The sequence below is a fragment of the Azolla caroliniana genome, unplaced genomic scaffold (assembly GCF_043228905.1).
Source record: "Azolla caroliniana isolate FFs.n. ecotype wild unplaced genomic scaffold, voAzoCaro1.0.p SCAF_16, whole genome shotgun sequence".
NCBI classification, from domain to species: domain Eukaryota; kingdom Viridiplantae; phylum Streptophyta; class Polypodiopsida; order Salviniales; family Salviniaceae; genus Azolla; species Azolla caroliniana.
The window spans coordinates 17,703,884-17,717,294 of NW_028230451.1; the positions used below are offsets into that span (position 1 = coordinate 17,703,884).

Consider the following 13,411-nt stretch of genomic DNA (forward strand, 5'->3'; position numbering starts at 1 on the left):
GGAAGGCATGGTGTGACATTCGTCGAGGGCTCAAGTGTGATCAACTGAGATCCAAACCTGCCTGGCTCAATCAACATATCCTATGGAACCCATGTCTCAAGGATGCATCTAATCAACTACTGGGATCATGTAAGGGGTTGTCATGGGGATACATTGCAGAAGGTCTAGGAAAAAGTATAGAATGTTGGCGACGGTTTATGTCAATGCCACTACAAGATCAAGCGAACATACTCCATGGAATCAGGGGCGGATGGACTATGAGATCGGAAATCATTAACGCTCTACTGATTAGGGAATCTGCTACTCAAAGGACGACAATGGAGAAATGGATAGGCCATGAGGAGGAGGGATCTTTGATCCCGAGAGGTAGGGGACCACCAGACAGACTCGAAGGCTCTGAATTGCGAGACACTGAGACACCAACACAGAATAACGCAATTTGAGTACTTGCGTATACTGGTCATAAATGGATTGTAGATCCTGATCCGATCAACGTACAACCCGATTGGCATATATGTACTCATGAAAACACATGGCTACATAAGGTCAGTTGGGACCCTTTGCAATGGACATGGTGTGATCCCTACGCGGGGCAAGGAAGCAAACCCATCTCTTTCTTCCAATTCACAACTAGATTGGGTCGCCACATTCTAGTTGCTCAAGCTGCCCGAGAACCGGCTACTGTGAAGGTTTGGCACACATTTCAAGTTCCTTCCACAATAATCACCAAGTTTTAGCAGGAAATCTGGAAACAACAACACGCGAGGCGAATTACCACGTTCCAATGGCTATTAATACATAAATCCCTACCGGTGGGAGATGGCAACGTGGGAACCTTAGCTCTCCTAATTGTGTAGAGTGCCCACATGCAGTAGAATCCATACGACACGCTCTGTGGGACTGCCCAACGTCCCATAGAATATGGCCGGGGGTTGGCCGCTTGTTGCAATTATGCCAGGTGCAAGGCTCAATCAAGTGGGGAAATATATGTTGGCTATCATGGCAGGTTGCAATTGGTGGATACGAGCATCAGGAGGAGGGGATGACTTTGGTGATAAAAGCACAAGAGGTCCTTTTCTCCTCCAGCAGCAATGTCCACTCCATTCCTCTTAATGCCAAATCTCAAGAGGTGTTGGAATTGGTCAACCCAATAACCCTTTGGATTCTATGGAAACAACCAAACCACACATCCAACAAGGTTACTGCAAGAGATATGGGGTGAAATTGTAGCCACTCTGAAGAGCCAATATGATGACCTTAAGGGCGGCTCCGAGGGAGTTGAAAGACAACGAATAGCCTTCATCCAACAATGATCGTCCTCTCCCTTTCTTGAGTTCGTGGGCATCCACATAAGATAGAACTATCGCGTCCCTTTAGGGATTTGTACATAATCGTCTCATTTGTAAAATTTTATAACTAATGGAAGGAGTTTTGTTTTGGAAAAAAAAGAAGAAAAAGAAAATAAAAATAAAAATGTAGGGGTTGAACACAAGTCCTTTTGATTTGCACTTAACGACCTTATAGTTTAAGGCACAACTGTTTATCTCTCTCATTTTGAGGAATCAAAAAGGGAAACTTCCAACATTATTTTTGTTTTGAAATCAAACATCATCTAATAAGGCTAAGTTGCTTGTCTTCCAAAATGGTTTACCTCTAACGTGTCAAATTGTTTGATTGATTTATATGAAACTCGATGATGTTAAACAATTATATGGAAATATAAATTTATGAATGTAATTGATGATACATTGGAGATGTTAAACAGACATAAATGGCCAGTAGACACATCGTACATTTATTTTCGTGGATAGTAGGATTCAAACCTACGCGAGCGAACCCACATGATTTCTAGTCATGCCAGATAACCACTCTAACACATGCACATGAACTTTGACCACTTTGTTTTAAAATCAAATATCATCTATAATGCTAAAAAGGTTGTCTCCCCTACAATGGTTTAACTATAATCTGTGAAATTATTTGATTGGTTTATATGAAGCTCACTAATGTTAAACAACAATAAATGAAATAAAAATTTATAAATGTGATTGAAGATAGATTGGGGACGTTAAATAGACATAAATGGCAACTAAACTCACTATACATTCATTTTCATGGTTTAACTATAATCTGTGAAATTATTTGATTGGTTAATATGAACAGGGCCTAAAATTGACGGGTTAGTCTTAAAGTTTTTTGACGGGCATTTTTTAAAGATGTATGTCATATGACAGAAGATTGCAAAAACTTAACATGTCATTTGACATACAGATTTTAGACATGAAAAGCTCTATGTAATGTTACATTGTTATATATTTTATTGCTATAGAAAGTACACAAATGAACATAACTACCTCACAAAGATAATGAAATACGTAAAATAAATATCATGTTTATGTTTTAAAGCCAAAGCACAAGCAAGATATTTATCAATAATCATAATCTATTCTTGCAAAGTGGATACAATAAGCATAAAAAAACATATAAATTGAATACTTAATCATCATATATTCCTTAAAGCCCAAAAAGGTACAAAAATGCTTATCATACCGTACAAAAATGCTTATCATACCGTAGCTCATCATACTAAGCATTGTGCGTTATGTGTCTATTTCAATGGTACCATCCTTCTCTCTTTCTCTTCAAACCAAAGGTTAAATATATCCCTCCAACAAATGTTTGATATGTCTTGAGCATTTAAGGATATAAACATCAAAGCATCTAACGTTTCCAAAGATAAACCATTTCTAATATCATTTTTTATGATATTTTGACGTGAAAAGCCTCGTTCACATGCCGCGGTACTAATAGGAATAGTCATACATATTTGCCACAATTGCATCATACCCGGAAATAATTGCCACCAAGATTGTGCTTTGCGACAAATATCCCATGCATCGTGCATTGCTCTTCCTTTCGCAATTCTTACAAGCATATCAACAAAATCTTCTCGTTCATTTAAGCATCTTTTCATGTCAACAATTTGGTTGTCAATATTAAACTTCCCAATAAGTTTGTGCAACCATTCATTCGTCTTTTTCTCTCTTTCATTTTCCTCAATGGGATATAAAGATGGATTAAACAACTTGACAGCATTGAAAAATATGACATCTGGGAAACGATTGTTTAAGGCATCAATAACATGTTGGACAAAGGTTTTTCCAATGCTAATGCATTCATCCAAACCACCATTTTCCACATTACCATGAAACATATTCAAGTTAAAATCACTATTTTCATTCTCACTATCAGAACCACTTATTTGTCCTCTTGATCGTTTTGCTACCTTCTTTGGGTTTGGAATTGGTATAAACTTTAATGGATGTGAATGAGTAACATTATCACATCCAATATATATGAGCATGCCACCTTTCACATTAGATAGAAAGTTTGTAAGCAACATAGACCCGGTACCAAATGTCTCACAAGATAAATAACGTCTTCGAAGTTTCTCATGGATGATATCCAAGTGAACACCAAGCATAGTTACATCCATTAATTCCCTTTGGAACACCTCATTTAATTTATTCAATTCCACAAGAATATCTGCCAATAGATGTAACATAAATTGCACTTGAAATATAGTGGCATACTCGTACCATTTTTTCTCATGTTTTTGCCATTGTTCTAAAATGGCGGGCATAAGTGTAACTAGCCTCTCCATTACTTGGCCTCGAGATAACCATCTTATGAAGTGAATTTGAAGCACTTTCAAATCACCCTTACTATGTTGTTTCATTATTTCTTTTAGCTCATTGTGTCTATTGGTCGACTTTCCCAACCAAGAGTATACTTTATTTGCAAATGAATCAAGGAAGCTAAAAACATGTGCATGAGACATTATATATGCATCTTTTATGGCAAGTGCTTCACGATGTGCAATGCAATGCACTCCCAAAATATTAGGCATTGTGGCTTGAAACTTAGAAATTGCACCATTCTTCTTCCCTACCATAGATGATGCCCCATCACTTGCAAAAGCCACAAGTTTTTTTAAATTTAAATTGCTCTCTAATATGAAAGCATTGATAGAATTGTAGATAGCTTCCGCTCTCGCATTTTCCACCGAAAGAAGTCGCACAAATTTACAATGTGGCTCTCCTTTGCCACCTTCACTTAAGTACAAGATATAGATAATCAAGTGCTTTTCCAATGTGCGAACTGTGCTTTCATCAATCAAGATAGAGAAAAATGGACTTCCACGAATTTCATCATACAAGTGATTCCTTGTGTGGTTCTTAATGGCCATTAAGAATTCCCTTGCAGAAATAGCATTAGCATAAGCACCATATTCATTTGAGGCAGGGGCATTTGGAGTACCAAGTTCTCTTTGTAATTGAACTTGTTTTGCATATTTCTCTAACGGAATATCATTGCAAGCATAAAAATGGACCAACTTCATACATAAAACTATCCTCTGATATTCTGAATGCATCATTTCTGAAATTTTTTCATCCATTGGGCCTTTCACATTTGCATTTCTATTTTGTATCTTTGCATAATGCATAGCACTTGCTATTATGTGGTCGGATGATTTTGAATGTTCATTTAGTGAAGACAATTGTAGGCTTTGGGATCCACCATCCGTAAAAACATTGTTTTTTCTAGCATCTTCGCACCAAATGCATTTTATTTTATCTTCACCTAGTAAGGACTTTGTCACATATGCCCATGGGTGGAGCAAAGTCCACTGGTTTCGCCACTTTCTTTTTTGTTTATTGGAAGAGGATCTAAGCTCATTTGTGTTTGTAATAGCCTCTTCCTCATTATTGGGAGCATCATTAATATGTGGCCCCTTGCTAAACATGCTCTTTATAGACTGTTGTTGTGCTTTGTCCTTTGTTTTCCCCCTTAAAAATATTCAAATAATAGACATCTAAAAATTTACTAAAAGTATTTCATTTCAATATAATACAAACAATCAAGTTATTGTTTAGGTAATACAAAAACTATATTGTATAATATTACATAATGTGATAGATGGTAACTTACATATTTAAAATGTTGAAGCTTGAGCCTAGCCTTGAAGGATGTCTTCTTCTATTGTTGCTGCAGAATAACTACATATAAAATCAATCATTTTTAAGTGGATTGTGGAACAATAACTTGTTACCCTAGTAGTACTCACTCACCTTTTTTTTTTCTTTCCAAAAAACACTCACATATTTTCTATGCTAATAAGTTATTACTAACCTTAATTTTTTAATAAAGCATAGATGATAGTAATGACTTAACAATAATAGAAACAATGGTAAGTAAAAGTTTTAGTTTTAACTTAAAACCTATGTACTAAAAGTATTTCATTTCAATATAATATAAACAGTTAAGTTATTGCTTAGATAATACAAAACCTATATTGTATTATATTACATAATGTGATAGATGGTAACTTACATATTTAAAATGTTAAAGTTGGATGGATGTATCATGTATTCTTTTATTGTTGTTGCTGAACAACTATATGTAAAATCAATCATTTTCAAGTGAAACAATAACTTGCTACCCTAATAGAAGTACTTACTCACCTATTTTCTATATCAATAAGTTATTACTAAGTTCTAACCTTAGTTTTTTAATAAAGCATAGATGATAGTTATAACTTATTAGTAATAACTTAATAATTATAAAAAGGATGGCTAGTAAAAGTTTTAGTTTTAACTTAAAACTTTTGTACTAAAAGTATTTCATTTCAATATAATACAAACAACCAAGTTATTAAGTAATACAAAAACTATATTGTATAAAATTAAATAATGTGATAGATGGTAACTTACCTATTTAAAATGTTGAAGCTTGAGCCTAGCCTTGAAGGATGTCTTCTTCTATTGTTGCTGCAGAACAACTACATATAAAATCAATAATTTTTAAGTGGAACAATAGCTTACTACCCTAATAGAAGTACTTACTCACTTATTTTCTATACTAATAAGTTATTACTAACCTTAATTTCTTCATAAAGCATAGATGATAGTTATTAGTAATAACTTAATAACTATAAAAAGAATGGTAACTGTTAAAAGTTTTAATTTTAACTTAAAACTTGTGTATTAAAACTATTTCATTTCAATATAATACAAACAGCCAAGTTATTGTTTAAATAATACAAAAACTATATTGTATAATATTACATAATGTAATAGATGGTAACTTGCCTATTTGAAATGTTGAAGCTTGAGCCTAGCCTTGAAGGATGTCTTCTTCTATTGTTGCTGTAGAAATACATATGAAATCAATAATTTTTAAGTGAAACAATAGCTTGCTACCCTAATAGAAGTACTTACTCACTTATTTTCTATACTAATAAGTTATTACTAACCTTAATTTCTTCATAAAGCATAGATGATAGTTATTAGTAATAACTTAATAACTATAAAAAGGATGGTAACTATTAAAAGTTTTAATTTTAACTTAAAACTTGTGTATTAAAAGTATTTCATTTCAATATAATACAATCAGGCAAGTTATTGCTTAAGTAATACAAAAACTATATTGTATAATATTACATAATGTAATAGATGGTAACTTACCTATTTAAAATGTTGAAGCTTAAGCCTAGCCTTGAAGGGTGTCTTCTTCTATTGTTGCTGCAGAAAAACTACATATGAAATCAATAATTTTTAAGTGGACTGTGGAAGAATAGCTTGCTACCCTAATAGAAGTACTCACCTTTGTTCTGTACTAATAAGTTATTATTAACCTTAATTTTTTAATAAAGCATAGATAATAGTAAAATGTAATAACTTATAACTATAAGTATAAAAAGATGGTTAGTAAAATTTTTAGTTTTAAATTAAAACTTAAATTAAACCTAGAGTCTAGACTCTACACTCTAGTATATTAGAATTTAAAGTATTTTTTTTTCGAAAAAAAAAGTATATTAGAGTATTTAATAAATGACTAATGTTATTGTTAAAATTTTAAATCGATTTGAGAATTTATATCATAAATCATGATTCATCATTACAATTTACAACTTACAATTTATATTTTTTATTTTAAGTGTGTTTTTAAAAAACATATAAGATATATATATATATATATATATATATACTAGTAACTAAATACATATATATAAACTTAGAAGTTATAATATTGTCATATTAATATATATTAGACTAGACTCTTAATTCTAGGACCTAGTATATTACACACTTTATACTAGTAACTTAGTAAGTTGTAACTACATACTACACACATAGTTATAACTTATAACTTATTAGTTATTACATATAATATATATATATATATATATATATATATATATATATATATATATATATATTATATGACATGGAAATTAGAATTTTAGCATGTCATTTGACATGGATAATTTTTAGTGGCCTTTCATATGAAAAGGAAAATTTTATACTTTATATGTCATTTGACGGACATTTTTATTAGATGTATGTTTTTGACGGGCAAAATGGCCTTTGACGGGCATTACACCCGTCAAATTTTTGCCCTGAATATGAAGCTCACTGATGTTAAACAACAATAAATGAAATAAAAATTTATAAATGTGATGGAAGATAGATTGGGAACGTTAAATAGACATAAATGGCAACTAAACTCATTATACATTCATTTTCGTGGATGGTAGGATTCGAACCTACGCGGGCAAACCCACATGATTTCTAGTCATGCCCGATAACCACTCCGGCACATCCACATAAACTTTTAGCAATGAAAAAATAAAAACTTCCAGAGATCAAATATGGCTAAGACGCTTGCTGTCCACAATGATTTTTACTATAATGTGTGAAATTATTTGATTGATTTATACCAATCTCGATTATGTTAAACAATTGTAGATGAAAGATAAATTTATCAATGTGATTTATCAATGTGATAGACATAAATGGCCTCTAGGCACATTAGATACATTCATTTTCGTGGATGGTATGATTCAAACCTATGCAAGCAAACCTGTAGAGGAAAGAATAAGGAAAAGAAGGAAGAAGAATAAGAATTATAAGAAGAATAAGAAGAAGCATCAATAACAATAACAAGAAGCAATAGAAAGAGTATTCAGGTAGGGAAGCACTAGGAGGGAGGGGATGAATATGAATAAATTATATCACTCAATGTGAAATTTGCTAATTGGCATACATACCATACCATTCAACGTGTAATAATCTGATTTTATTGTTTTTTTAATGTTTGAACATAGTTTCAATTTGGTTAGATGTAATTTTATCATGAAACAATGTAACTTTTTTTATCTTGATTTTGACCTCTATAAAATGCGCACTTAATTAGAATGGCACACTTAAGTGGGCACGCAGTTAACCGAATGGTTACTGTACTTGATCTAATGTGGTGCATGTGAAGCAAGGAGATGAATGGATAGTGGATCCTACTACAATAATTGACATATGTGTTCATTACTTTAAGGAATTGATTGGCCCACAATTGTTAAGGAAAAATGAGGTGAGTAGAGCATGTCATGAGTTTTATGATGTGGTTGGATGTATTGTGCATGACCTCATTAGTCATGAACTGGATGAGGATTTCATTGAGGATGAGGTGGACACAGTTTTAAGGCATCTTCCTAGTGGTAAGAGCCCCGGTTGGGATGGCTTGACAAATGAAGTTTTTAAGAGATATTCGAACATTTTAAAGGGGCCCTTAACTTTGATGTTTCAACATTCTTGGGATTCAGGTCGTATGCCTCAAGCTTGGAAGGTTGGTCTAATTAAATTAGTTTCAAAGGTGGCATCTCCAGAGTCATTTCATCAATGGAGACCTATTTCTTTGATGGGGGGTTGTATAAGATATTTACAAAGGTCTTGGCAAATAGATTACAAAAGTATTTGTCAAAGTTGATACATCCCGCCCAATATGGTTTTATTGCATGTAGGAATATATTGCATAATGTGTTGAACGTTCAAATGGCCATGGATTATGCTCGAAACACTCATCAAGAATTGATTATGGTGCAATTAGATTTGGAGAAAGCTTATGATCATGTTAATTGGTCCGTTGTTTCTTGGTTAATGCATACAATGGGTTTTGGACCTCGTATGTCTCGCCTCATATTTTTATTAGGACAAGATGCGATGTCTTGAGTAATGCTTAATGGGGGAGTTACATCAGACATTGCCCTCACAAGATCCGTTCGTCAAGGATGCCCTATTAATCCATTGTTGTTTGCTATTGTTACTCATCCCTTGTTAGTGACGTTATCCAGGCTTGCAACAAATGGTGATATTGTGGGTCTACACCTTCCGTTTGGAGGGCAACTAATAGCACAAGCTTTGGCTGATATTCTTTTATGTTTCTACAAGCCACAAGAGAGAATCTTGAGAAGGGGATGCTTGTATGGAACCAATTTGCATTGGCTTCCGAATTACATATTCATTGGAGGAATTCGAGTCTCATATCATGTACTAAAAGGGATTTGGAATGTTTAGTATGGCAAGGATCCATGGTGAAGAAAAGCTCTATTTTTCGACACTTGGGCTATCCATTAGGAATGAATGTTACAAATGGTCAATTGATTGAATGGATTTCTAGTAAGTTGAGGGATAAGTTCATGTATTGGAAGTCACAATCTTGGCCATTTCATGTACTCTTGAAGGTATTATGGGACCCATGATTTTATATTACTTGCCATTGTTGCCATGGACAAAGAAGGCTTTGCATTCTATTTTGCAACCTCTTCAATATTTGTTGTGGAAGAAGAGGGATAAGATGGGAATCACTTGGATTGCATGGAATCATCTAGCAACCCCTAAGCGCTTGGGGGGAGCCGGAACATTGAACTTATCTAAGCATATCATGGCTCGTAGATTTTCATTATTACATTACATGTGTTCAAACTCACAACCATGGATATCTTTCGTTCAATATTTCATTGAGAACAAGGGTTTAACACATGGGAGGACAACAATTAAGGCTTCATGGTGGCAATTACTGAATGGATGTATTTCACTTAGGATTCCAAGCTCTACATGTGTTCAACACTTGGTTACCTTATGGCAAGAAGCACTCTTGTTATGTGTATGGAAACCATCATCTAGTAGAGAGCATTGTAATTTTTTGCAAAAGGAGTTGCTTGTGTCTTCTCGGTTATTATGTTGGCCAGGAAAGGAGGGATTGTGCTCTCAATTTAATTGTTTGTTTCGTTTGGGGGTCAAAGAGGTGGGAGATATTTTTGAGGCTCCATATCAAAGAATTTTGGAGTTTATTGAAGTGCGGCAATAATTACATATTCCGCCTAATTATGGGTTTATTTGGCAACATCTACAAAATATCGCATTGATGCAAGGTCCCTTACCTCTAAAAACAGGAGAACAACCATGGATTGATTGGTGTTTAAAGGGTCAAACGTCATTGTTACAAGTGACTACTAATCTTTTGTATCATTGCTCTGATGACTCTCTTGGATGGTTATCATCTAAGGCTTAAGAAGAATGGAGATTACACAAATCTGATAATGGGTGGTGGCAGATCTTACAATGTAGTTGACATTCTAAATTTCTACTTGTAGCAAAGGTCTTCATTTGGAGAGTTTTGATTGGAGGATTGCCTTTGGGATTAGCTCTAAAGCGTCGTGGATTAACAACGGGTACTTGTTTCTTTTGCACTGTTCAAATGGAAGATAGTGTCACAGACATGACAACAATTATGTCAAGATTCGAACTCTTGACTTCTTGTATTATAGTCAAGTGTTATATTGTCACCAACACATCCAAGTACATGGTCGTGTTATGTATATCTTCGTAGGATTATCTATTTCAAGTTCTAGGAGTTTTTAGAAAGTTCTAGAGGGTTCTAGAATATTCTCTCGAATATTCTCCAATATATTCTAATGCATGTACTTGGACTCACAATATAAATACTTGTAACCTCCTTGGTCCCTTTCTAGGGATTCAACACCAGTCATTGACACATCAATCTAACATTCTCGTTTCGCCCCATCACGTATGCTCTATCCGAGTCCACAGTTGGTGTGTTCGTTGTCGTGAAGAATTTCGGCCAGAGGCGGAAATCGGGAAATGTTGGCTACATCGGCGGGGTGCAGCAGGTAGTCACCCTTGTACATTTAGTTCGAATAACGAGGGCGCATTTATGGCGCCGAACAGTAGTTAAGTCGGGGTTATCCCACATTGTAACGCATCCCTCTCCTTGTTCTATAAAAGGAAGGGAGCGCCCCTTTACGAAGGGGTTGCCCGTTTTGTATTAGTAGGGTATACCGTTAGATGGAGAGAAGTTCTCTCTTCCTCTCTCTCTCTTGTTTTAGGGTTTCTTCTTCTTCTCCTCCTCTGCTTCTTCTTCGTCACTCTATGAGTCTAGGTTGATACCTGCAGGTGCGGTATCTGCCCTGTCTGTTGTGCAAGACCCCGCTCGGCGCGACGAGCCCGTGAGCTCCCCGACCGACAGCTTGGCAGTAGACGACTGTTGTATCTTGCTTCTTGTAAATATACCTATGGAAGATTCTGCGTTTTTGGTGTCTGTGTGGGTGTTTTAGTGTTTCCTTACTTTTGTTTCTGTACATAAGCGTGAGTGGGGTCGGCACTGTGTGTGTGCGTGTGTCGGCCAAGGGTGCGCGCGTGTTCTTCTCTCCCTCCTTTTGGGTTGTTTTCGGCGTCCCGGAAATGGTGAATCACGACTTCCTACGCTCCGTCACTCCCTAGTCCAAGACCCCCGTGGTCCCGCCCTTCTACACGCATGCGCGAAACTTCGCGACATCTTTGGTGAACCCGACGTGAAAGGGCGACAAAGGAGTCAAAAGATGAGGGGATCGGAGCTAGCAGAGGCGATGGCAGTAGCCGTCGACCGGCTGGTAAGCGCTCGTGAGGGGACGGGTACCCTCGACAGAGCCATTGAATCGATTGTCGGCACTATAGGCCGGTTCGGAGGGAAAGACACCACAAGTTATTTGGAGGCTTACCGGGCCGAAATGATCATGAGGGATATCCCGATGAACATGCGGCTGTCCGGATTCCCTCAGATGGTGACGTCGGGCATCCACGCGGAGGTGCTCGAGGTGCTGGCCAGATGCCAGACTTGGGAGGAGTTCGAGTTGCGGCTCCTCGAGAAGTACGGGTTTGACGGCTCGCTTTGGCTATCGAGGCGGGACTTCATGGAGTGGGTGGAAAGCCCCGAAAAAGGGAGGAACACGTCGGTGCTCCTCCAGGAGTTCGAAAAACGGTTCGCACGACTGTCGAGGCTGGACCGGACGGTGCTTGAAACGAGTCGAGTACTACTGTTTGTCAAGTCGGTGGACGCGCTCGACAGGGAAAAGGTGGGTCCCCTATTGGAAACGGACGAACGGCTCACGGTAGACTGGGCCATGGTAAAACGGGTCTGCAACCGTTTCGACAAACGACGCGATTGGAGCGACGGAAGCTTGTCGGGGTCAGGCCGGTCCCGAGGAGGAGGCTCGAGGAGCCGGTATCGGTGCCGGTCGGTAGGAAGGAAGAGACCCGAATCCAGCCAGAGTCGAGGTCGGCATCGAGGGACGTGGTCAGAGGCCCATCCGGAGGAGCTGACACAGATGGTGCGCGACCTGCAGATCGCACAGGCTCGGAGAGACAGCGGCAAACAACCTCACGACCGGAGGCCGCCGGCTGGGCAGCGGTGCATGTGGTGTGACGCGATCGGTCACATTAGGAAGGATTGCGCGGATTTCGCCGACGCGCTCAGGACCAACGGGGTGTACCTCTGGAACGGGCGGGTGCACACGAGCGAGACCCGGAGAGCCCTAGAACTAAAGACGGGGCACGGCGGAATGAAGAGGTTGATGGAAGAGGCCGTGGCACGGCACGTTGAAGCCGTTAACTACTCAGTGTCAGCGGGAATTCGGGTCAGGGGTGATGAGACCCGGAAGGTGAAGAACTCCGGATTCTGGCCGCTAGTGCTAGAAGGCCTCTCCGGAGTTCGGCTGAAGAAGGAAGAGGCGGACCGCGGGGAGCAGAGGGTCCAGGAGGTCACCGGTTGGGACGATCCGGTCGAAGAGAAAACGGGCTTCATAGAAGCTGCTTGCCAGAACTACGAGGTTCTGGTGGAGGACAAACGGGCAGGAAAGGCCGGAGGGGTCGGTCCCCCGCAGAGGTATGAGACCCGGTTCCGACCGAAACCAACCGGTGCCGGCAACCCAGGCACGCCGGACAGAAAGAAGTAGGCGGGGTTTCGGTTGAGCACCGAAATCGAAAGGACCACAGACCTGCAAAAGGTCCTAGAGGAACATATCCTCGATAGTAAAGTGGAGCTGTCGTTGCAGGAGGTGCTGGGAATCACCAAGGGTGAGTTCCACAACTCCATCGTAGACTTGGTGAAGCAGAAGAGGCTCTCGACGGAGCCGGAACTGGAGAAGTTGGTGGAGGTGCGGACCACGCATTTGGAAGACGCGGCCCTAGAAGACGAGTTGGTGGGAAGCCACTACACGAAGCCGCATTGGGCCAGG

The 13,411-nt window shown here is 38.2% G+C and overlaps 1 protein-coding gene and 1 non-coding gene across 2 annotated transcripts; both read right to left on the reverse strand.

Moving 5' to 3' along the window:
- Positions 1-2,608: 2,608 nt before the first annotated feature.
- Positions 2,609-3,955, reverse strand: LOC147854109 (uncharacterized). The gene has a single exon (XM_087331977.1). The coding sequence runs from the start codon at positions 3,953-3,955 to the stop codon at positions 2,609-2,611; it is 1,347 nt and encodes a 448-aa protein (XP_087188103.1).
- A 3,633-nt stretch (positions 3,956-7,588) lies between these two features.
- On the reverse strand, positions 7,589-7,669 carry TRNAS-AGA (transfer RNA serine (anticodon AGA)). The gene has a single exon. It is a non-coding gene; the product is annotated as a tRNA-Ser (tRNA).
- Positions 7,670-13,411: the final 5,742 nt, after the last annotated feature.